Source organism: Anopheles coustani, chromosome 3 (assembly GCF_943734705.1).
Source record: "Anopheles coustani chromosome 3, idAnoCousDA_361_x.2, whole genome shotgun sequence".
Classification (NCBI taxonomy): Eukaryota; Metazoa; Arthropoda; class Insecta; order Diptera; family Culicidae; genus Anopheles; species Anopheles coustani.
Genome location: NC_071288.1, coordinates 39,076,341 through 39,099,482, shown reverse-complemented (window position 1 = coordinate 39,099,482; position 23,142 = coordinate 39,076,341). Strand labels below are relative to the sequence as shown.

The window sequence follows — 23,142 nt, the reverse complement described above, 5'->3', positions numbered from 1 at the left end:
ATATTGTATAGTTTCGATGAAGTTCAACTGCCTTTTCATATCTACAGATGCACATCATCGCAAAATGTCAACTGTCAACAGCGTTGCTGCAAAGTTGATATAATTAAAAAGGCTATGTCATCTCGGCTACAAGAACTTATGAAGTAGTCAATGAGAAAAAGATTGATGATAATGTTGAATTTTTTAATTTTGCAAAATCAATTTTGCTACGCACGGGAGATCGTAGAAAGTTGTAGCGCCATCTGGACGTAAGGTATATAAAATGCCATATGTGTTGAATTAAAACTGTCAAAAGGCAGAACGTCAATTTACATGAATGATGCAACCTTGATGCATGTGCACCTCTTGTTTTCAAGCGGTCGACGGTCGCAAAATCAGACGCCGTTGTGTTCTCGTCGGCGCCGGAGTTCCTGTGTGTTTTTAGCAGGTGTGTGGTTAAATATCGTACAGTGTCGTGATCTTCGTTTTGCCATCGATTACAACTTGGTACGTGGTAAACCACTTTTCATACGCAATAAGGAAAGGGATGGATTGTCATTGATTCGAATTTTCTTGCCAAACATCGATTTACTAACCCCGAAGAGCTCGCTGGAGTTCAAGAAAAGAAAGCAGGACGAATGATGATGATGCCTAGCGGAACCCCATCGGTGCGAGAGGGAAAAGCGCGAGTTTAGAGCGTCGAGCATAAATTGCATCTTTTATGTTTGTGTTGTTGTGTTCATGTTTCGGTACGAAGAAGAAAGTGCGTCCGAAGCGCGAAAGAGATGCACTTATAACACACTGCGGTGGAGTGAGCGAGAAGGTAGTTAAACGTTCCCCAACCACCCCCCGCCCAGGGTGGCTGGTGTGTGTGTGTGTAAATAGGCGCGCGTGCGTGCTAGTGTGTGGTGTGGAACCGCAAGGCGTTTGTATCCACGACGGGAAGATTTGTTTTCTTCCTTGGCGTCAACCCCGTGTGGGCTGACTGGCGGTTCTGTGTCGGAAAGTGACGTGAAATGCGAATCTTGTGCCGCTCCAGCAGCAATACTATACTGCCGTGTGCTCTAATAGTCTAGCGAGCTAGCAGGAAAAGAACTAGGCCGGGGGTTGGACGAATGTTTTTCGGCGCGACGCACATGGTAAGCCGTGCCAAAAAGTGTTCCCAGCGAGGCGTCCTGTCGAAAACGCCCGTTTTCGGTGCAAGTGTCCCGAAGTGTACCGTCGGTCGAGGGTTGTGTTGTGTGGTGGTAGTATTGGCCTTTCAATGTGTGGTTGCCGCAGTCATTCTCACAGCGCCTCCTTGGCCCCTCGCCGTAGGATGTAGAATGTTTGTTAGAAAATGTCGGGTGGTGCTGCGGTTTTATTATCGATCGTGTTTCGAGGGCCTTGATGCTAATCTTAAAAACAAATTATTGTTTTCTAATGTGTAGTGTGCGTATGTTTTTTATTTCATTCCATTTTCCAGATTCAGTGAGTACCTGATTGATGGGTTTTCCAATCAAACTCCCTTGCTGAGCGTGTTAGGAAAAGTTTGAAAAAAAAACGATCCACTTCTCCCACCTGTGTTTGCGTGCGTGTGTGTGTTTCTGTGTGCTAAAATATACAAGTGCACTCGGAGCAGAAGTGTGTGCCGCAGTTTATCGAGAAAGGAAACGGAAACGCAACAAAGCAATTACGCTTGGGGACGGGTTCGCAATAGGAAACACCGACAAAACGTGCCTCAGACGTTTCGATCCGATCTCGATCCGGGCCGGGGAAGCTTCCACCAGACCGGAACCTCACCCGCCCAACGCGACACCCCCTTAGAAGGAACGTTTAACGCATCTTGCACGGGTGCAGCACACGCCGGAAAGGCGCACAACGACCGAGCGTACCGGTACGAAAGGGCCGCCCCGTTATAGAAGGACACAGCGAAAAGAGGGAGAACAAGACACACGGAATAAGATATCGTCCACCAAATTCACCGCCCAGCACACGAGGGGTGTCCATGGCCCATGCACCACCATCTATGGGTGAGTTGAATTATGCGAATGCAAATTTGTAACACCTTTTTAAAAAGAAACCCCTCGAGGGGAAACAACCAGAACAACCCTCCAAGCCGGGGACTGGCCGGAGGTTGGTAAGTATCGATACATGCAGGAACGGTTCTTCTTAAAACCGCGCACGGGCTGTTTAGTTTTTTCTTCATTGCGCCTCCAATCCACAGCATTCCACACACCATCCAGTTGCCACAGAAGGAAAGGGTACGGTGCCGGCATTGACTTAATGGGAGCGTCGTACTTGTGCCGGATTTTTACGACCAGGCTGGGGGGGAAACACCAAAGCCATTCGGGTAGGGATGCCTTATAACCGGGCACGACAAGGGCGCCGCCTGTCGATGGTATCCGGTGCATGGTAATGACATTTGAGCGGAAAGCAAAAATCGATAACGCCGGACCGATTATATTCGGCGGATAGACTGTACCGGGGCTGCCTTTCGGAGGGCCATTGCAGGGTCGTTCGCTTCAAAAAAAAAAAAGAAGGTGTAATCAGCAAGGGAGAGTACTTGCAACAACGTACTGGCCACAACGCGGTTGGTGCTCCCAAGGCCACAAATATCCGCAGCTGGGTGAACCCGTTCCTGGAGGAGCACGTGGTCGATTGTTGATGATTTAAATTTCAGCGATATTTTTGTGTGGAGTGCTTTTTATTGCTCTCTTCACATGTAACCTGACAGCCTTGCTCTTTTTACACGCATCTCGATCGATCGATGGAATAGAGGTTGCACAGATCATACTCATAATCTTATTACCCTGCTCAATTGGACAGTTAACACCCAGTAGAACGCAACTGCGTGTGGATATGTGGTTGCTGTTGCGGCCAATGGAAAGTGTGACTCACGAAGATAAGACCCAGTTCTATTAGGATTCAATTGGATGAGTTAATCAAATGTGGAATGCGAACGGATGCTGTGAGCGTAGTTAATGGGATGGGAAGAAAGCAAACGGTTACTCGACGGTCAATTTGCCGTTCGCTTGATTATTCATCATGCGGCAAACGTCTCAATATGAACGTTTCATACAGCCCTGTGTAGTTAGAAACGCTTTGAATGATAAGCACCGTGTCTTGGTTCAACAGAAGCAATATGACGAATTGATGTGTGTTGTGTAAGCAACTAGGCGTCAGAAAAGGCATTAAACATTTATTTCTATCGAAATGGAAGGTTTTAAACTAAAGAATAATATTAATGTTTTTTTTTAAGTTTTGTCTTTCAGTAATATTCTGAAAAACATTCAACTTAGCTAATTTTGAACGATAAGCACTGATTATTACATGACCTTCTCAGACAGTTTACCGGTTCTCCGATTAGTAGCAACAAAGTATTTGCATTTGTTGTGACATTTGAAAATAACTGAATACATTTCCGAAATCATTTGTTGTATTGTTTTTTAGAAAACCAAATTTTCCAGTTCGAGCATAACTGAAGAGCTCATGGAGCATTTTCCTGATGGTGTTATTTGTAACTCCTAGAAAGGCATTGAACCCCGTGTCCCGGAAGATTGACCGTTCTGGGATAAATTTCTAGTAAACACTTAACGGCTTGGAGGCCAGCGACATTACGTAATCAAGCAGTTATCTTAAAGTAAAGAGTGGGCTTTAAACCCCAAAAACAAACATTTTCATCTCCAAACCTTGCACACTTCTCGACAGTAACAATAGTGTTGTCCGCTAGCCAACACACGCTGGTCATGATTTACGTTTTCACGGATAAAAATCGTGTCTAAAACTGAAACACGTTACCAACCGTTCTGTGTGGTCTAACGTGTCTTCGTTTGGATTATTTCTGCATTTGAAAATGCATAATGTGAACCACAAAAATTGATTATTGGGTGAAATTATTACACCAATGATGTATCCTTCTTCTTTTGATAATTCTGCTTTTCTTCCAGAAAACAGCCAAAGTAACATGTTTTTTTATCTGTTCAATTCGTTCCGTTGCATATTTCTTAAATTTATTGTTAACGAATAAAGATCCATGTTTTATGTTTGACTTTTTTATCAGTTCATATCGGTTCATTTATTTACTAGAACTGACGGATGTTGGTGCACACCGTCGTTGTGACGGAATTGCCGGAAATGTTATTGCATTCTGCGGACAACCCCTATGCTACTGGGAAATTTAGACATGACACGTCAGTGTGACCGCTGTGATGGCCAGCAGGCGAACGACGGAGGAAAACCCAACTGAATCTGACAGAACTTTCAGATGTCACAATTTCGAGGGAAACGGGAAAACAGCTTTACAGAAGCACTTTTTGATCTCTTGCTGATGTTTTGGTTGTTTCTCTTTTAGCGTACTACTAAAAGTGCGTGTTTCGCTTTACTGTCTGTCTTGCACCACACGTTTCTAGTGGGTCTCTCGTTTTCCGACTTTCTGCTAACTAGCACACGCACACGGTGCTGTGATTTACAATTGTCAAAGTAATTTTCCCGAGAAGCAAAAAAAATCTCACTCGTCCTGGCTCTCACATTCGCATGGCATGTTTTCCTCCAACGATCAAGGCTCTCGTTGTGTTGTCGCTCTAACCTCTCCGAGCTTCCGAGAGGATATTCGCACACTTTGATTCTCTCAATTACTAACCGCGCTCATCTTCCTGTCTCGCGGTTTAATGCTTTGTTGTTCTAGTTGTTTCAGCTTCTCCCGAAACATCCTTGCGAAATTTAGGAAAATCCGTAGGCGAAAGCCATCAGTCTTGCGTGGTACTCTGGTCGGTCAGCTGAAGGCAGAACGATCCTGCTTCGTTCCCACGCGGTTTCTCTAGAATATGTCTAACAGCCCCTGGACTAGTTGTAGCAAATAGTGAAAGGTCGGAGTTCACGCTATCCCCACAATAAACGGTGAGCAAAGTTCATCTTCTGCGTCCGCCTACAGTAAGCCCGTCGTTTCTGCCTGGTTTCGCCAGGTTCGGTCTGGTTTTCCATGTGCAGGTTTTTTTTCCCTTGGTTTCTTTCCGCTCGTCAGCCGATCGATTTTTCTCCACTTCGCGACTATGGTGTGTGCGGTCCATCCATGCGGAGTGTGATAAAAATCCCGTACATCTAATGTGCGATTAGAGATAAAGCATTCCGAGCTACGATTTGGATGTGGAACGACTGAGCCATGGGTCAACCGTCGAGCAGTGAAGTGTGTGTGTGTGTGTGTTTTATGCCCCTTCGTGGTTGAATTCACCCTCTGAAAGTAAAAGGTGCATCTCAAGAAAACATGTGCGTGCTCCATAGTAAACGGTAGGCGTTGGAATTGGTTGCGAAGGAAGCATTTTAAGTTCGAAGGCGTCGTGAAGGTAACCGAAAAACCTTCACCATCCCATCACTTTGGTGGGCAGTGCAGTTGGGTGAAATCGATTTTTGCAACATTTCTCGTCGAAACGAGTCCCACAACCGTCTTCCCCTACGATGCTCTGATGTCATCGTCGCAACTCGCAAACCTGCATGGCAAACGGGGCCGGAAAGGGAAGCATTTTTCGTACATGATGGTGGTTTACTTGGATAGACGATACCCTCCAATGACGTCGTTGGATCGAAGTATGCTTCTTCCAGGGCCCGCATGTTCAACATCCTCGTTCAAAAATTCGTTTCCTGATCAGTTGAGACTTTTTTTCCATCGATGTGACAACAAGGAAGTTCTTTTTTCGGTGAACAACAGTCACTTGCGTGATTCGCGAAGCTGGTGGATATCTTTGGTGTTTTTAGCGCTTTAAAATACAATGGAGCAAACGGAAATAACCATGTACATGTGCATTGCTGTCGGAGAGGATGGTGTTATGTTTTGCATCGTTGGATGATGGGACAGAACATTCCAGTGCGGCGCCCCACAGGCGAACGGGCCCTTTTCCCTTGGTGCCCTTCACACGAGCGAGACGCTCCTGAGGGTCAACCGGGTCTGGTGCAAAGTGCTACTAATTGAACTGGTTTCTTCAACAGCTGCCGGACACGAGCAGGGTAACCGTTAAAACAGGAACGGGCCTCTCCACCATTCCAGGGCGAACGAAGCTGTCAGAGCAAAGTCCTCTGGCATGAGGGTGTGAGTGTGTGCGTTTGTGTGTGGCTTATGAAACGGTGTCGGGGAACAATGAGGAAAACATAAAAACGGTTGCCTTGGTTGGTGTGTTTTGTCTGAACCTGAACCTGACCGAAGTGTGAAATGCTCTCGTGATTCACACATGTTTGGATTTTCCTCATTAAAGCCGTACCGCACTGGGGAGTGAGGAGTCCCAATGTTTTTCGGAACAAACAACACATCGTTATGTACGCGTGTGGTAGATTGTTGTTCAACTTGTTCGTCAAAATAGTGAGACCGGAACGGAACGGTGGTCGGTGCTAGGCTCTCAAGTTGGTACCTTGTTCCGGCCATCCACAATCGTCTATCGTCGAGAAGTTTTCTGCTTGCATAATCTATCATGAAAGGGACGCTTCTAGACGTTACCTTTGCACTGGAGTGAAACAAAAAAGAACAGTAAAAACTGGGCGTAGTACCGATCCGCGGTTCTGCGCCATGGAAGCTGATACAGCGTAAGAACATTTCTTTTGTTCGATCCCTGTAATCTAACCATGGGAGAACCTTGGCCAAGAAACTTTCGGTGGTGCTAGTTGGCAAAAAAAAAAAAACGAAGAAGAAAACATGGCTCCGATTATCGGTGTCAAGTCTCGTTCCTCGCATTCCTAACAATTGGCGGATGGCGATAGTGCGTGTGATTCCGATGAGATCATTTTACCATCCTTGCACCAAACCCACCAGCCAGCAGCAAATGGCTAAAAAACTTTGATCTTATAATATTTTAAAAAACATATCAAAACAAAACTCCCGTTTCTCATCTCCTACAGACGGTTTTTTTCTTTTTTCGTGCGATGTTGTATGTTTTCTTGTTGCTGTAGATGTCATCACCATCGCCCTGGGGTTTGGAAATAGCATTTAAAAACAAATCGAAACATAAATATTAAACCAGATTTGCTTCCTCGTGTGTGTTCGCTGCGCACACGCGTGTCATTCTCGTTCACGGTCATGTTTAGTCACACTTGTTTCTATGTTTTAATTTTTTTCAAACAATTCCGAATAAATTTGTCCTTAAAGTTGTTAATTAAAAAACTAAGAGTGGCATTTAGCTGTCTTTCTTCAAATTAAAAGCAGATATTTTATGTTGCCAGCTTGTTTGTCCTTCTTCTAACAGAAAAAGAGGGAAGACAAATTCCCCTATATCTTTACTTTTGGCCGCCTTTGCATCAATGTGCGTTTCCATAAGAACGCTCATTAAAGATTTTTTTGTGTTGTTTTGCGAATGATAAACGGGTATAAACTAATTATAACACTAAAGAAACGATTTAAAAATGTCTTGCTTTCACTTGCCCCACCATTTTTGTGATATTTGTACACGAGTCTTCTGAGCAGGCATTTTTGTCCATCTTTTAAGTAGGTAAACTAATTATTTATCCTATCTAAATATTACATAAAATGATTGGTTAGTTCTCTGAATCGGAAACAGAACTTTTTTGCGACCAGAAAAATAGCGAAACAACCAACACCATATAGAAACAATGGATTTTACTAATAATTTTAGAATAGAAAACAGTGTGAGCGCAATTCATAAGATCTAGTGCGAGTACAACATATAAAACAACATTTATCCTGGATTGAAGCTGGGTAAGACGTATAAATAAATAGTAAAAAGGATTTTGCAAAGCTTTATTTTACTTCTTATGAACCTTTCATTTTTTGTTCGCACAATTCAATTTCTCGGGCAACTAGACATCTTTATCTAATCCCCATGCTCCGATAATTGATAGTTTCGTACGAATTGGGGTTAAATTAAGCCAGCGCCAACACAAGGGCACCTAACGCCGTAATTCTTCATTGAAGAGCAAAAGGTCTTAGTGGTCTCGCTTCCCATCCGACAACCGGAGCACGATCGTTCCGGCAAGAAAGTGGGTCAGTTCATACCGCCAAAGCGGAAGCACCACATCATATCGACCCGCACGTTACATGCATCGTGCACATAGGGTTAGGGCATATGGCGAGATAGCGAGCACTCTGGCAGTTGGTAAATTTTACAAACGAGAACTAATTTCTTGAAGATGACACGGCGCCCCCTTTCGCAAAGGGTTTGGTTTCCGGTAGTCGGTGTGGGAAATGTTATTCGCACATGGGAAGGCGGTGTTGTCGGGGTGGGGGATGATAACTGTTGGGGGAACATATTGTTTTGTTTCTGCTAGCATCCCCGTTGATCTTTAAGGTTGCTGGGCGGCTCGATCTTTGACCGCGGGCACGAACTTGAGCGGGGGAAAACAAACGACGTTGGAAGTTGGTTTTGAAATGTACCGGGATTTGTTGGCCCCACGTGGGCGTATATTAATTTATCTTAATAGGTGTTTTATTTTTGCCCGAACCGACCGCCACATCGTGCGTGGTCTTGGTCGAGATGGAGACCCGAACAATATTTTTCCAACGACTGAAAGGGGCGGAAGTCGAACACGGAACAAACATTCGGCGTTCGCCGGTGACAGGTGACAGCTGGTTGCCGCGGCAACCAGAAACGCATATGGTAACTAGGATGAAGAGCAGGAAAAACAAAAACGAATGCGTGTGATTCAAGCCTTTCTTCGGATTAACGTGGCGTGGTGTCCCCTTCGGCACTTGGTCAAGTTTTCCCGCTTGGCCCTTCACAACAGCGGTTTATTTCCATCGCCACTGGTCCGTTGCTTCGGTGCTCCCGCGAGCATGTTGTATGAAAATACTTAAAGCCAGTGGGAAAAATAATACAAAGTATTGGCCTTGCGTCGCTCCGGTTGTTCAGATGCAAACGCTAAGCCCAGGAAGCCCGGTGCCGTCTTCTCGCGCCGGAGGGCAATAGAGGCTCAGCTGGACACGCTTTCACAAATCATCATCCAACCGTGGACTGGTTTTTTGAGAGCCGCTAGAACGAGCCGCCGGCAGGCAGCAGTAGCAGCAGCGCACCACATGTGGTCACCATCACCATCCTCCCCCCCATCTTCGTTCGGAGTTGTTGGCCCCACCAGCCCCCGTCCCCTGTGGCGGCGCACACATATACGTCTAAATTTACTTTCCAGCTGACGGGATGGGACGACAGTCCACAAATAAGCAAACTGAAGCACACCGAACCCGTGGGGTATCTTTTGAGACCCGCTCTAGAACATCATCTTTCCGCCAGGCGGGAGAAGCTCGCGGGACCGGTCGCGGTTTGTTGGGGAGGCGATCGGAGCCGTCGTCTCCGTTACTGTTTCGCTTGGTTGGCCTTTTGGAAGTGCTGCCGCTGCCGCTGCTGTGCTGCGTTCGTTGTGTGGTTGTTGGTGTTGGCGCACACTTTTCATCACGGGTCCGTTAATAATTTCCCATCTTCATCCCGGCCATCGCTTATGGGTTTCGTAATGAGTTGATTATGGCCAGCCCCCCGGGGGGGTGCGGTGGTAGCGGGCAGAACCAGAACACCAAGCACGCGTTTGTAAAACAACCGGGGCATCACAACATCCACATCGAGCCGTCGATATTTGGGTTAGTGACGTTTTTGGTATCGATCCGGGACGAAATACCCTCGTTGAAGCTTGTTGCTGGATTGGGTAAACTGGCTAAAAAATGGATTAGTAACTGTTTAATGTTTACTCAAGAAGTTCTATTAAATTAACCTTTTCAAACATGCAGAAGAATCTCTTTCTTTCCATTATTTTTACCCCTGTTTTTATTCTATTTATTAACCTATATTAAAGTTGTCACTTAATTTGGGTCTGAATCACTTGCCTTTTTTGTCAAGAATCGATAAGCAGCTGTTCGATCGATTAGTGTACACAGTGACTAATTTAGTCTCATATGTCATTGCATAGCAAGAAAACAGTAGAGTAGATAACATGGATCTGATGCGAACAACCGAACATATTTGTTCATTTCAATCACATAAAGACCATTTATAGATTAAATTTCAAATCATTAAATTGATGAAGAATTCAATGGATAAAGGGTTTACTTGTTTTGAAACGAAGTCCTTTATTTAACATATCATTTATATTGGTGGAGGAAAAACCTGCTGTCAAAAAAATCTTCTGATTCGAGTATTATGTTGAGTGGAACGATTTTTTATTAATTGATTTAATGAACTGACATGATGGAGCATGGTATTTAGAAATATACGATTTATTTCTAAAAATGTTTTGATTAAGGAGTATATTTTTTGACTAAGTTTATTTGGTTATCGATTTTATAAGTGCAACATGTTTAGCTTTAATCGTTTGTGGTGTAACTTTTTTGCATTTCGTTTAAACTTGATTGTCTTGGATCCGTTTTTATTTGATTGAAAAACAGCCATTGGAATTGGCATTTCATCGTTAAGCTTTAGATAGCGTGCATCTTTTTTCCTGAAACGTTATAGTTTGCACGTGTAAAGGAGCAATGTTTTGATAGGATCAGTTCCATATTTTTTGTTCATTCAGTTATATTTAGGATGTATTTTGGTATATGAAACTCACCGGAAAACGGCAGTTTGCTTGTGACGTACGTTTCACATTTATTCCGGACGGTGTGATTCGGGATTCCAATCTTAAAAAAGGGTTTGCGTGCTGCTATTGAGGTTGTTTGTTTATGATTCACTATCAAAACGTCAATATCCGACCGTTCGGTTGACGTTCGTTCAAGACCGTGTCCGTCGTCACAGCCTCCTCCGTGAACTACGCTTGCTCTAATGCGGATTGAGATGGGCCGAATAGTTCACGCTTCCGCAACCCCTCACACCCTCTCGCATGGTAAATGAGATCATCCGAGGGTCAGAATCCACCCGGGATATGGACCGTGGGTTGGCGGGGGAGGGTGGCTAAAAAGTAAAGTGTATGATCCGTAAAGTAAAATGAATGATCGCAAAACCCGCCCGGGAGGTGGAAGTGCACGAGTATGATGTGGCAGTACGACCCGTATGACGCATGCCTCCCGAGTCTCGTGGGGTTGTGGAAATCTTCTGACCACTACCCATTTACCGGAGAGTGCGGTTTTAAAATAGAGCACCCATAATAATAATAATAATAATATTGCTATTCACCCGAAATCGTTGATCGATCCTTGCTTTCGATCCTTTCCGTTCAGACCCAAAAAAGGGTCGTACCCTAGGGGTTGCTGGAATCGGATTGCGTGATCCAATCGGGGATGGTTCGAAAAGTGTATTCCAACGCACGGTGCTGCTATTTTCCGTGCATGGCGTAACCCAGAGTGGTGCGTTTTCGGGTTGCCTGCCACTTCCAAAGTGAAATATGTTTGGGTATCGATTTGCTTGCACTCACGGATGGTAGGCGGACGACGTCATGGCGTTCGGCGTTGTGTCTTGTTGGCCAAACCGTTCCACCACACTCGCACTGCGGGTAGCACTTGCTCACGACCCGCGCCCGCGCCCGCTCTCGAAGCCGTGATAGAAAACATAAATGTCCAACATGATGTGGCGATGCAAGCCGATGATGTGCGTGCTGGGCCGCCACCGCCAAGCGTGAGCACGCTCTTCTATCTTTTGTACTACACTGGTTATGCGAGCATCTTGCCTACCCTCTTGTTTCGGCTCAGGCCTCCTCCCTTCCCTACTGTGATCCCTTCCGCGATGATGCAAAAGCTAGAATCGTTAGTTAATTTGTTTTTTGACTTTTCATGTTTTCCTTTTTCTCTACCTCTATTTTTAGATTGTCCCCACCGGAGGAGCAGGCGTCTCACGTAACCGCTAGAGTAGTAGAGCTGGGGGTGTTTCGCAGCCGCCGTCAGAAACCGTGTCGGCCACGGATATTCTCACAGACGGGTGGCGCGCCGCGAGTTTACCCTCAAAAAGCGCATTCGGGGTCTCCGCCCTTCGCTCAAACGCCACCAACATTGCTGCAATAAGTGGGATAGTGAGCGGGCGCGCTCTTTTATGTAACATCAACCCCCCGCACTCCCCCCCCGTCAACCCAACCCAAAAGGAATCGGATCGAACGTATACCGTGTGTCGTTTGCCCTCCTTAGGCCGGAGGAGACGAGCGGGGTACATAGTTTTAGCGAAACGGAACTCGGATAGAGGAGAAGCTGCACGATGTTTGCGATGGATCGATGTCGCGATGTAACCGGCCTGTCTGAGCGTCACGTGAAATGAAGACTGACACCAACCGACCGTGGGTCATAGCACAGTAAACTCTAGCCTAAGAAAAAAACGGAAAAGAAGCAACCGTCGGAACCGTCGCGCGAATCAACGAAAAAGAACAGGAAGGGATATGGTATTGAGCGCGGTTTCCGAATAAGAACAGTCCCTTTGCCGTGTGCACCACGCTGGAAGATGAATACGGATGACATTTACGAGAATCTACCGTGTCATGCGGACGACGCACTGCTGCGAAACGGTAACCAACACCATCGTGCATCGGCGGCCGCCGGTGACGGTGGCGAAGGCCGGCTGCGTTCCTCGGTGGCAGGTGGCGAGGAAAATGGGGCAGGCAAGGTACAGAACAACCTGGCGCTCAACAGTAAGGATATGTTGTACGCGACACCGTTGAAAAAATCCGAACGTCCCGCGAAGGTTCTGAACAACGGTGCCGGTGGGACGCAGAACGGGAACGGTTGTTCCGGTGGAGGAGGAGTTCCCCCATCTTCCGGTGACGCCGATCGCGATGCGAAGATCATCAACGCCGAGCTGGAGGATAAACGCATCCGAGACTTTCTGAAGGATACGTCACAGATGCACAAGAAAATCGAGCTCCACAAAACGTACCAAAGTTCGAACTTTTCCTATCTCGCGCGAAAGGAACACTTTGCCGATTTAGTGCAGCGGAATGTGAACAACAATGGGGGTAGTGGTAGTGGAGCTGTTTCGGTTGGTGACCAACAAGGAGATGACCCCGGTGGAGGGGCAAGGGACATATCGCTGATGGGGGCAGGTAGTGCCGGGGGAGGTAGTGGATACAAGACGCTCGCTAGCGAGGAGGAGGACAACAATCTCGATGTGGATATAAACGAATCGCTCAACGAGCTCGAGGCTAGGTGTAACGAAAAGCTTGAGATGCTGACAAACCTCAATAGGGGCCGGGGACTCCCTGGAAGTGCCACCGTCGAGCAGCGCTCGCAGGAGGACAACGAGCAGCAGGTGGCGGATGATGGTATGGTGGAGGTAGGCGCCGGCGTCGTACCGAAACCCTCGGCACCTCCACTGTCTGCGGTGCAGACGGAACGGGGCGTGAAGCGGGGTGGCGCCTTTGGAAACGATCTTGGTGGTGGTGGCGGAGGAACCAACGAAACGGCCATCATCAGTGCTCATCTGAACCGGGAATGGGTGTTGAAGAAGATCGCTATGTGTCTCGAGCAGAGGATCGCGAAAAAACCCGTTCCTCCGGTACCGCCGAATGGTGGAGCAGGGTTGGCTTCCGAAGGAGGCACAACGTCCACTCCAACGGTCCCGGGTCCGGGTGGTTTCTTCGCCCGGCAGGCAAGTGGTGGGGGCGGTACTGTGGCTGGAATTCCTCCGGACGGCTCCGGCGCCACAGCAGGTCATCGGGGAGGAGAGAATGGACCACCCTCGTTGGGGTATCTGGTGCTCGGCTCAAACGGCTCGGGCAAGACATCGATCTGCAATGACATCATCGAGGGTACGTCGGGCACGAAGGGTATGCTGAATCGGCGTCTGCTGGCGTGCTACTTCGTTAACTCGCAGAATCCCGAGTGTCACAGTTTGAGCATGTTCATCCGCAGCATCATTCTGCAGATACTGAGCCACTCGAGCTTTGTAACACAGGACACTCGCATGGGACAGGAATTGGCAAACCTCTCCGGAGCGGGTTCCGTCGAACCGAACGAAGAAGTGCTAGTGAACACAAGCAACGACTGTCTACCGGAGGCGGATCAGCAGCAACTGCTCAAGGTTACGGAAGAGGGAGGCGAGTCGAAAAGTGCAGCCGCCAGCGCACCGAATCACAAGCTGCAAGCGGACGGCCACCCGTCCGAAGCGGTCGACAACGAGCTGGAGGAAGCAATACGAACCGAAATGAAAATCAACGAACGTGTGGCGGAACTTTGTTCCGGTTCGGGTGGTCGTAAGAAAGTTTCCCGCCAACAATCGGAACCGGTGGAAAGTTTGAGTAGGGATCGGGAACATCCGGCCTATCCGTACAAAACGCACCCACCACCGGTGGCGAAAAGTGGTGGCACGGAACCCTCCACGGAAGCGGACGGTGATGAGAGGGAGGAAAAATCCACCATGAGCCCCGGGAGGCCGGCGAAAGTTTCGAAGATTCCGATTGCCATCGGAAGTACAATTCGAAGCCCGAAGAAGGTGCTGTCCCCGAGTGGAGAGAAGCAAGGGGACGAGGAGCGGGATAAAGGGAACCAGCCAAGAAAAGATAACGAGGAAGAAACCATTCTCGAAGGGGGTGGTGAAGCAATCGCCGAAGGGGACATGAGTGACATCAAGCTGGAAGACGAAGAAGCGGAAGGTGAAACGAAAGAACCCGTGACTGAACCGCGGAAGGTGGTAACGGAAGCAGGGGGGTGCTCTAGGGAGGAAGCCACGGAGACGAGGAAATCATCGCGACCGGTTGAGAAACCGATGGAAACGAGTATCCCGCCACCGCTACCAAAGTCGAAAAACTGCCGGCAGGTGATCGCGGACGGGTACTACGAGATGTTGCTCAGCAATCCGGACATTTTCGAGTCACTCACCGTGGACAGCATCGAGAAGAATCCGGACGATTGCTTTAAGAAAGCGATCCTGTTTCCGCTGCTCGAACTGTGCCCCCCGAAGAGCGCTCTGCTACTGCTGATCGATTCGATCGACGAGAACTACATCCAGGACGGGAACCTTATCTCGACGCTGAAGGGCAAGCAGGCGACAAAGAGCCGAAACATTGCGGAACTGCTGTCGAACCACATCCATCTGATGCCGAAGTGGTTGTTTATGGTGTGTACGGCAAAGAAGCAGAATAAAAACATCACCAAACTGTTCACCGGGTTCAAGAAGCTCACGCTGGACGATCTGCGCAAGTCGCACGTGGTGAAGGACGTGCAGCAGTATATCATCAACCGGCTGAACACGGACTTCCGGGGGATTAATCTGACCAAAGACATCATCGAGAGCCTGAACCAGCTGTACATCAAGTCGAACGGTTGCCTGTTGTATCTGTACAAGGTGCTGAATGGGATCCGGGAGAACTTTTTTACCTTTCGCGAGATCAAGCTAATCCCGTGCACGCTGAACGGGCTGTACCTGTACATCTGCCAGAAGTCCTTCAACAAGAAGCAATACAACAAGATACGCCCGATCCTGAACGTGCTGCTGGTGTGCAATAGCTACGTGGACAAGTACTTTATCTACAACTGCCTCCGGACGCACAATTACACGCTGGAGATGGAAGACTTCGAGCGACGGCTGGAGCTGATGCGCAACATCGTCGAGTACAGCCCGACGAACCCGTGCGCCCTGCGCATCTTCCACAATTCCTTCTGCGATTGGCTGATCGACGTGAAGTTCAGCACGAAGAAGTTCCTCTGCGATCTCAACGAGGGCCACGTGATGGTATCGATGTACTACACGGTCGTGGCCGATCAGATTTGCCCGAACAAACTGCGGCTCTATCTGTACCACCTGATCAAGACGGGCGAGTACCTGACGAGCCGGAATGTCGATCTCGATCTGTTGCTGATACTGCTCGAAACGAAATCAAACCTGGCCGACTGCTTCTACACCAACCTGCTAAATTGCTGTGCAATGTGCGAGGACGAGTGCCGGAACGACATCAATCTGTCCGTGCGCACCAAGTACATGCTGGAGCGGTTCCTGAACGGTCAGCTGAGCGATGATTTTATGATCTTCCTGAGTGACTTCTTCAAACCGAACCTTCCGACCGACTGTAAGGTGCTGAAACTGCTGATTGAGACCGGCATCAACAACGCCGATACGGCTCTTTCGTGTGAATCGTCCGCGATCAACTCGCCAGTACTGTCCGATCGCTCGCAGAACATCGACTCGGAGCTAGCGGAACTGTTAATCTCGAGCGAGAAAAGTTGCCAACAGGAGCTGCAGAAGTCGATCAATATTGAGCTCGAGTGCAACGGGACCCTGGCCGGGAGCAGTAGCGTCGGTGGAGGTATGATCGATGTCGCCATGCTGGGTGGTGCTGTGGGACGGGATGGTGCTTCGGGTGCATCGGGACTGGCGCGTCATCGGTACAGTGCGGGACCATCGCTGACCGGTGGTGACGGAGGGAGCAGTGCGCTCGGGGACTCCAAGTCGGACATACAGAACGATCGGGTCGGAAGTGGCGTGCAGTGCGACATCTTCGAAGGGGAGATGCATAAGGGTAAGGCGCTGATACACATTCTGGCGAACGAAGGAAACCACACGCTGCTGGAACGGGCATTAAATGTGAGTATCACACCAAACATGGCAGTAGGGATGTGTATAACAAGAATGATCAGCAAAGAAAGTGATTAAAATGGATGATTTTAAAGAAGAATAAGGAACCATGTTTCACACATAATTACTTGATTTCCACGGCTTTAGCAAGGCTCCAATGCAATAATTTTTATTCTTCTTTTCCTAGGCTTGCAAGGATCCAATTGACCTGGAAATAGAAGATCTCAATGGGCAAACAGCCCTCAATATCGCCGCACGCAATGGACATCAGGAAATTGTGAAGCTACTGCTAACGTACAAGCAACCACTGAGGGACGGTACTGGCCGGTATCGAATGATTGACGTGAACCATGCCGATCGGGACGGTTGGACTCCGCTACGGTCGGCTTCGTGGGGTGGTCATACGGAGGTTGTAAAACTGCTCATCGAAACCGGCGTCTGTGCCATTGACCGTGCCGACAAGGAGGGACGCACGGCCCTACGTGCAGCGGCTTGGAGTGGCAACGAGGACATTGTGAAGATACTGATTGAAGCCGGTGCCAATGTGAACTCGATCGATAAGCAGGGACGCACATCGTTGATCGCTGCCTCCTACATGGGCCACTATGACATCGTGGAGATTCTGCTGGAGAACGGTGCGGACGTCAACCATACCGATCTGGACGGACGAAATGCGCTGTGTGTTGCGGCGTTGTGTGGCAGTTCCGGGTACAGCAGGGTCATTTCGACGCTGCTAGAGTACGGTGCCAACACGGACCAGACGGATAACGAGGGGATGTCTCCGCTATTGGTCAGCTCGTTCGAGGGAAACTCAGAAATCTGTGAGCTGCTGCTCGAAAACGGGGCCGATCCGGATATGGCCGACAACATGGGACGGACGCCGCTGTGGGCCGCCTGTACCTCGGGCCATGCGAACGTAGTAAAATTGTTGCTCTTCTGGGGGTGTGGAATAGACTGTATGGACTCGGAAGGACGCACCGTGCTGAGTGTGGCGGCCGCACAGGGTAACCTGGAAACGGTCCGCCAGCTGCTGGATCGGGGTTTAGATGAAACACACCGAGATAATGCGGGCTGGACACCGCTGCACTATGCGGCGTTCGAGGGTTATGCGGACATTTGTGTGCAGCTGCTGGAATCGGGCGCGAAAATTGACGAGTGCGACAACGAGGGCAAGGCTGCGCTTCACTTGGCCGCCCAGGAGGGACACAATGCGGTGATGGAAGCGATTCTTAACATTCATCGGCCGTGCATCGATCAGCGGGCGCACGATGGCAAGACCGCTTTCCGGCTGGCGTGCCTGGAGGAACACTTCGAGTGTATCCAGACGCTGCTGAAATACGGGTGTGACATCAACTCGAAGGACGCGGACTCGCGTACAACGCTGTACATTCTGGCGCTGGAGAACAAGCTGAAAGCGGTCAAGTTCCTGCTCGAATACTCCAATGCGGACGTGAACATTCCGGATAGCGAGGGAAGAACGGCACTGCATGTTGCCGCGTGGCAGGGCCATGCGGAGATGGTGAAACTGTTGATCACTTTGGGTAAGTGGCAAGGGTTCTCACATTTTTTATTGTCATACCTAATGAATTCCCCTTTTCGTTACCAGGCAATGCCGATGTGAATGCGATGGATTTGGAATCGAGAACACCTCTGCATTCCTGTGCCTGGCAGGGTAACCACGAGGTGATGCAGCTGCTACTTTACTACGGTGCTGTTCCGGATCACGCCTGCAAGCAAGGCGCAACGGCGCTAGGAATTTCTGCCCAGGAGGGACACGAGAAGTGCGTCAGTTATCTGCTAAAGTACGGAGCTAACCCGTACAAATCGGATCACTGCGGGCGGACGCCGATCAAGTTGGCAGCGAAATCGAATCGCAACAATGTGCTGCGGATTTTGGAGAACTTTACAAAGAGTAAGAATGTTGGACTCTTACGAAAAAGAGATTCGTTTTGTTTATCATTTTTGTTTTTTGGCTTCTCTTGTAGATGATTTAGACTGCGGCAAGATGATACATCCTCACTTGAATCTTAAATCACCGGACGAACTTCCACCGTGCAGTTCGATACACAACCCTTCGCCGTCGTCCGGTTACCCGAACAATCCAAGCTTGCTCATGCCCACGGGGGGCGGTGGTGGGCCCATACTGAATGCGTCCTCAACCAACTCCAACACGACCAGCTCGACCACGCAAAATAATAATAACTTTTACGAAAACACGATGCACTCCGACACGAGTAGCCTACAGAAGCGTAAGAGTGTCATCTCTAGTCAATCGACCGGTAGCAGTAACGAGGTTAGTATTCGTTCAGTGTTTTAGACCGGGATGTTTGTAGCCTTTAGTGTTCAAACATGCCGAAAGAATTGGGATTTGCTGTGAGAGGGTTGACAACTGACCCAAAACTTTATGAATTTTACATTTAAAACCTTCCAAAAATGCATATTGTTCGTTACTATAATCATATAATCCGTCGCAGCAGGCACCGATGTCGTTCACGCAGCAACTGCAAAAACATTCACGCCATCATAACTCCAAGTCGCATCACATTGTCCAGCAGCAGCATCAGCCGCATCATCAACAGCAGGCGTCGGTTGCCAAGTTTGGTAGCAAAAAACATTCCCAGGTACTGCCGAACGTCGAGGAGTACCAAGCGAACATAGGTGAGTCCATATTTCTAGTTCCATAACGACTGTCTATTCTTTTATGAGGAGGTTTCCGAATGAGAGTTTTATTTTGTTTGGTTTTATTTTTTACAATTATTTCAATCGAAGTTGATGAATTATCTGCAGATTACTGGTATTCTCGTTCTCAAAAATAACGGTTGAACTGGGAAGTTTGAATTTTTATGGACCTGCTCAGTTCCGTTACTTTTATGTAACTGACTCCGGAACTAGGTACCGCTACTTTTACGTAACTGAAGCCGGAACTAGGTAATGTGTTCCATCTCTATCCGCTTGCATAATTTCTTCAATCCACCTCTACACCGATTGATTTTTCTTCCGAGAAGACATCTTGCGGAAACCGAAAATCAGTACCGGAGGAAAATGTCGTTCGCGTTACGTGGTGCTCGCCTTTTCGGCGTTTCTGGGCCAGCTACGCGTATGATCCAGTCGCGTGGCTATGCCGACGAAATGGCGTTCACTCTGGCAGCCGCCAACAAGGTGTTTTACGATGGTGCCAACATCCGGCAAGTCGATGTGCCGTCCTTCAGCGGTGCCTTCGGTATCCTGCCGAAACATGTACCCACTCTGGCCGTCTTGAAGCCGGGAGTGGTGACGGTTTACGAAAACGAGGGCGCTGTGAAAAAGATTTTCGTTTCCAGCGGCACCGTTACGGTCAACGAGGACGCTTCCGTGCAAGTGCTCGCCGAGGAAGCTCATCCAGTCGAGGACCTGGATGCATCGGCTTGCCGGGAAATTCTTTCCAACAGCCAGAACCAGCTTTCGTCCGCTTCAGGAGATGCGGATCGTGCCGAAGCTGCCATTGCGGTGGAAGTTGCCGAAGCGCTCGTTAAGGCGGCAGAATAAATTTGTCCACCAATTACAGTTCTGCAATCAATTTAGTCAATAAAGATGATAAATGTAAATTAAATGTCTTCAAATTTGTTTTTGTTTGTTAATTAACAAATTCCTTCTCTAACCGTCTGTCTTACCCGCAGCATCTAACATTCGCATGAACCCCAACGATGCTGACCTGTTCGATCTGGGCTGCATGTCACCGTTGTACGCCACGCCTCCGCACTCGCCCAGCAGCGAAATCAGTTCGCCTGGGCAAAACCAACCACCCTCGTCGCTGGCCCTGCTCGGCAAGCAGTTCGAGGAGATGAACATTAGTCTCTCGAACAACAGTACGATTATGAACCCGCACGATAATCATTTCGCCCGGGACACCCACATGCGCATCATTCTGGGCAACAATCAGAAGGAAGGCCAACAGCAATCCGGTTCGGGAGCTGCTGGCGGTGGAGGGTAAGTGCCATTTCCCGGGCGCGGGTGGTTGGCTTCACCGAGTGTGACTTTCTAACGTTTTCTTTTCTCGCGATGCTTGGTTTCCTTTTTACAGTAAATCATCGAAACGCAGTGGAATTGCAACAAATCCGGCCATGCGTTTGATTCGCAACCGGATCGATTCGGCGGCCCAGCTGATCCGACGCACCAACAACATGCTCTCGAGTGGCGGCAACAATCAGGGCTCGTCCAGCATTGGCGTCAAGTCGGGGACGTTCCAGTGGCGCAAGGAAAGTCAAATGTAATACTTCGGCGGCTGGACAAGGGAAAAACAAACAGGGATAAAAAAACACAGGAAGATTTCTACGCACTTCGACGAGATTATTCATCAATTTGAAGAAGAAAGGTGTTACCCGACAGCGTGAGAGGCATGACCGACGGACACTTCGTATGCCGTCAAAGGACTTTTTGGACAGTAGTATCTTTCACGCTGAAGAGAGAGCCTAACGATGGGAAGATTTAACAAAATCATGACACAATTTACGAGCTGTATCCAACGATTGAAAGCATCCACTGGACCTGGGTATCCCTTCTTCTCAAGGGGTCCGCAACGGGTCGATGGTGTGTACCTAACTGGGTCAGTATGTGATGATAGTGTGGCATTTATTATTAACAAAAACAAAGCGGACACGCGCCATTATTGTGAACACACCCAATATATGGTAACTATATAAATAAATGTAAGAGTTTATTATCGCCGGTTGTAGAATTCAGGAACACAAAACACTCTGCAAGGAGATCAGTTGAAATGAAGCAAAATGAAACGGGAGGACAAAAAGCAATGCAAAGAAATGTATCGATTTCATCCGATGGCTTCCTCGATGCAAGAAGTTGCCTGGACAACGTGTATCGACATGCGTGAGAGTGTGTGTGTGCGTGTGTGTGTGCTATTCTCAGTAGCCGGGGTGTTGGTTTGTGTTGCACACTAGAGCAGAATAACCGCGGAAACGCGAATTTCCGATATCTATTTCATATTTTTCGTAAACGGAAATGTAGTAATTTTGGGGTTGGGAACACGTTTTCCTGATCATGTGAATATTTTTACACAGCAGTAGGTTATTTTTTAAATGTCCGTTTATGAAGATGCTCTGTAAAGTTTTTTTTACACGAGTTCAACCACCTGTGGCTTTGTTTTCGAAGACTTTCTTTGGTTTTAGGAAAACAGCGCACTAAACAAGAGTATTGTTTTGCTTTGACAATCTGGTTTAGTTTTCTTACGAATCTGCCTAGTAGTTCCGATATTTTGTGTACACCTCCTTTTTGTAACGTATCCTACACACGCCAGGGATAGTAGATAAATGAATGGCCTTGAATGAGATATGTGTCGCTGGTTTATTTTCATAAAATCCTCTCAATCTCAAGCACGGTTGTTATTTACCGCCCCCTCAGTGAATGGCCAGTGCGGTCCCAGGTATAGAAGATGGATTGCATCAGCTAAGCATCAACGGGTACTGAATCAATCTATTATATCAGCGTCCCGAAAAGTTTGCAAATCACCGAACGAAAGAACTAGAAACCCAAAACCACAAAGAAAAAATTACAAATTATAGTAGTAAGTCTTACGCGTCACTTGACGCGCCGTAGTGTGCACGCAATGAAACATCCGCACGATTAAAAAATTCACCGTTGCCAGTAGGTTTAATGTCGCGAAAGATGTGTACCCGGTTCCGATGCGAACACGGACAACCTGAAATCCTCCCAATTACAATCAGGTTTACATGAAACAAGCGTTGGTCAAGTCGATAGTTATACGCAATGATACAGGACGTAATGAGATAATGGGTGGGAATGTTTGATGAGAGGACGACCGTGTACATCCTTAATTTGAACACGTGTTGGCGTGTTGTAAGTGGGGCATTATTTGGGAATGCACAAACAATCGTCGTACAACGCCGAACAAAGCTCAATGTCGAAGAGGGTTTACTCAAAGAAGTATCGTGTAGCAGGGGGGAAACGGCGAAAGGACAGTAAATACTTATTCATTCTAGTCGAGAATTATTTCAAACGAAACCCGGAATGCCAATTCCGCACGAAACCGACACAGGTGTCTTCACAATGCTCTGGAAACCTAGTTTTTCTTCCAGTGGTTTCGGTTTTCTCACCTGTTGTCGTTTTTCCTCTATTTTAAGGATGTGCAGACATCGGGAATGGAAACCTACAACATCATGGCTTTTGAGTGCCTTTCGATGCCGTGATGTTGAGGAATGGTCGTGGCCAAACGGGGGCCCCCAGTGTGATTTAACCGGGAAAAGACGCGGTATGTTGCCGCGTGGCGTTGAGGTGTGAAAAGATGAGAAGCAATGATTTTTAAACATCCTCTTCCGGTGTTTGTGTGTCGTACTGTACTAGCCATATATTATTTATTATTCATCCGTTTCGTTCGTAAGTACGTCTAGGAGCGAGACTTTGTTTTGTTTTAATTCCTTTCTCGGTTACCTGCCCCCTTCCGCCGTACTGGTGTGCAAAGTTGAGTGTGAAGAGAGGTAGAACGCGGAAGACGTTCGGTAAGCAACACTATAGTTATAGTAATAAAACGTGAATAATTCCTTTTATTTCAATGTAATTGACAGTGAATCTATAAAGAAGAGATAGTAGTGTAAAACGAATAAAACTTGATACAACTGAAGTAGAAACTGCTGAATGTGGGTAATCTGTCTCTGCTCCGTGTGGCTCAATTTATTGATTTCCATCCGAACTTTCCACTGCGTCAGAAGAGTTCTTTGCTTTTGCTTTGCTTTGAAAATATAGCATAATCCTTCGAAGGATTCCCTAACTA

General features: G+C 47.8%; 2 protein-coding genes across 2 annotated transcripts; both read left to right on the top strand.

The window, feature by feature from the left end:
- The first annotated feature begins 402 nt into the window (after positions 1-402).
- LOC131259949 (ankyrin repeat domain-containing protein 50) lies at positions 403-23,010 on the top strand. Its single transcript, XM_058261565.1, has 9 exons — positions 403-486; positions 1,445-1,991; positions 11,674-16,370; positions 16,549-17,902; positions 17,968-18,273; positions 18,347-18,654; positions 18,836-19,019; positions 20,018-20,327; positions 20,422-23,010. The coding sequence occupies exons 3-9, from the start codon at positions 12,297-12,299 to the stop codon at positions 20,609-20,611; spliced, it is 6,726 nt and encodes a 2,241-aa protein (XP_058117548.1). The 5' UTR covers positions 403-486; positions 1,445-1,991; positions 11,674-12,296; the 3' UTR covers positions 20,612-23,010.
- On the top strand, positions 19,329-19,950 carry LOC131259952 (ATP synthase subunit delta, mitochondrial-like). Its single transcript, XM_058261567.1, has one exon. It carries the CDS (start codon positions 19,404-19,406, stop codon positions 19,884-19,886), a length of 483 nt encoding a protein of 160 aa, XP_058117550.1. The 5' UTR covers positions 19,329-19,403; the 3' UTR covers positions 19,887-19,950.
- Positions 23,011-23,142: the final 132 nt, after the last annotated feature.

Bases quoted from the DNA above. Each gene is read 5' to 3' on its own strand.
- LOC131259949 (XM_058261565.1), top strand. From the start codon at position 12,297: ATGAATACGGATGACATTTACGAGAATCTACCGTGTCATGCGGACGAC. The intron at 16,371-16,548 runs GTGAGTATCACA...TTCTTTTCCTAG, and splicing joins TGCTGGAACGGGCATTAAAT to GCTTGCAAGGATCCAATTGA. The intron at 20,328-20,421 runs GTAAGTGCCATT...TCCTTTTTACAG, and splicing joins GGAGCTGCTGGCGGTGGAGG to TAAATCATCGAAACGCAGTG.
- LOC131259952 (XM_058261567.1), top strand. From the start codon at position 19,404: ATGTCGTTCGCGTTACGTGGTGCTCGCCTTTTCGGCGTTTCTGGGCCA.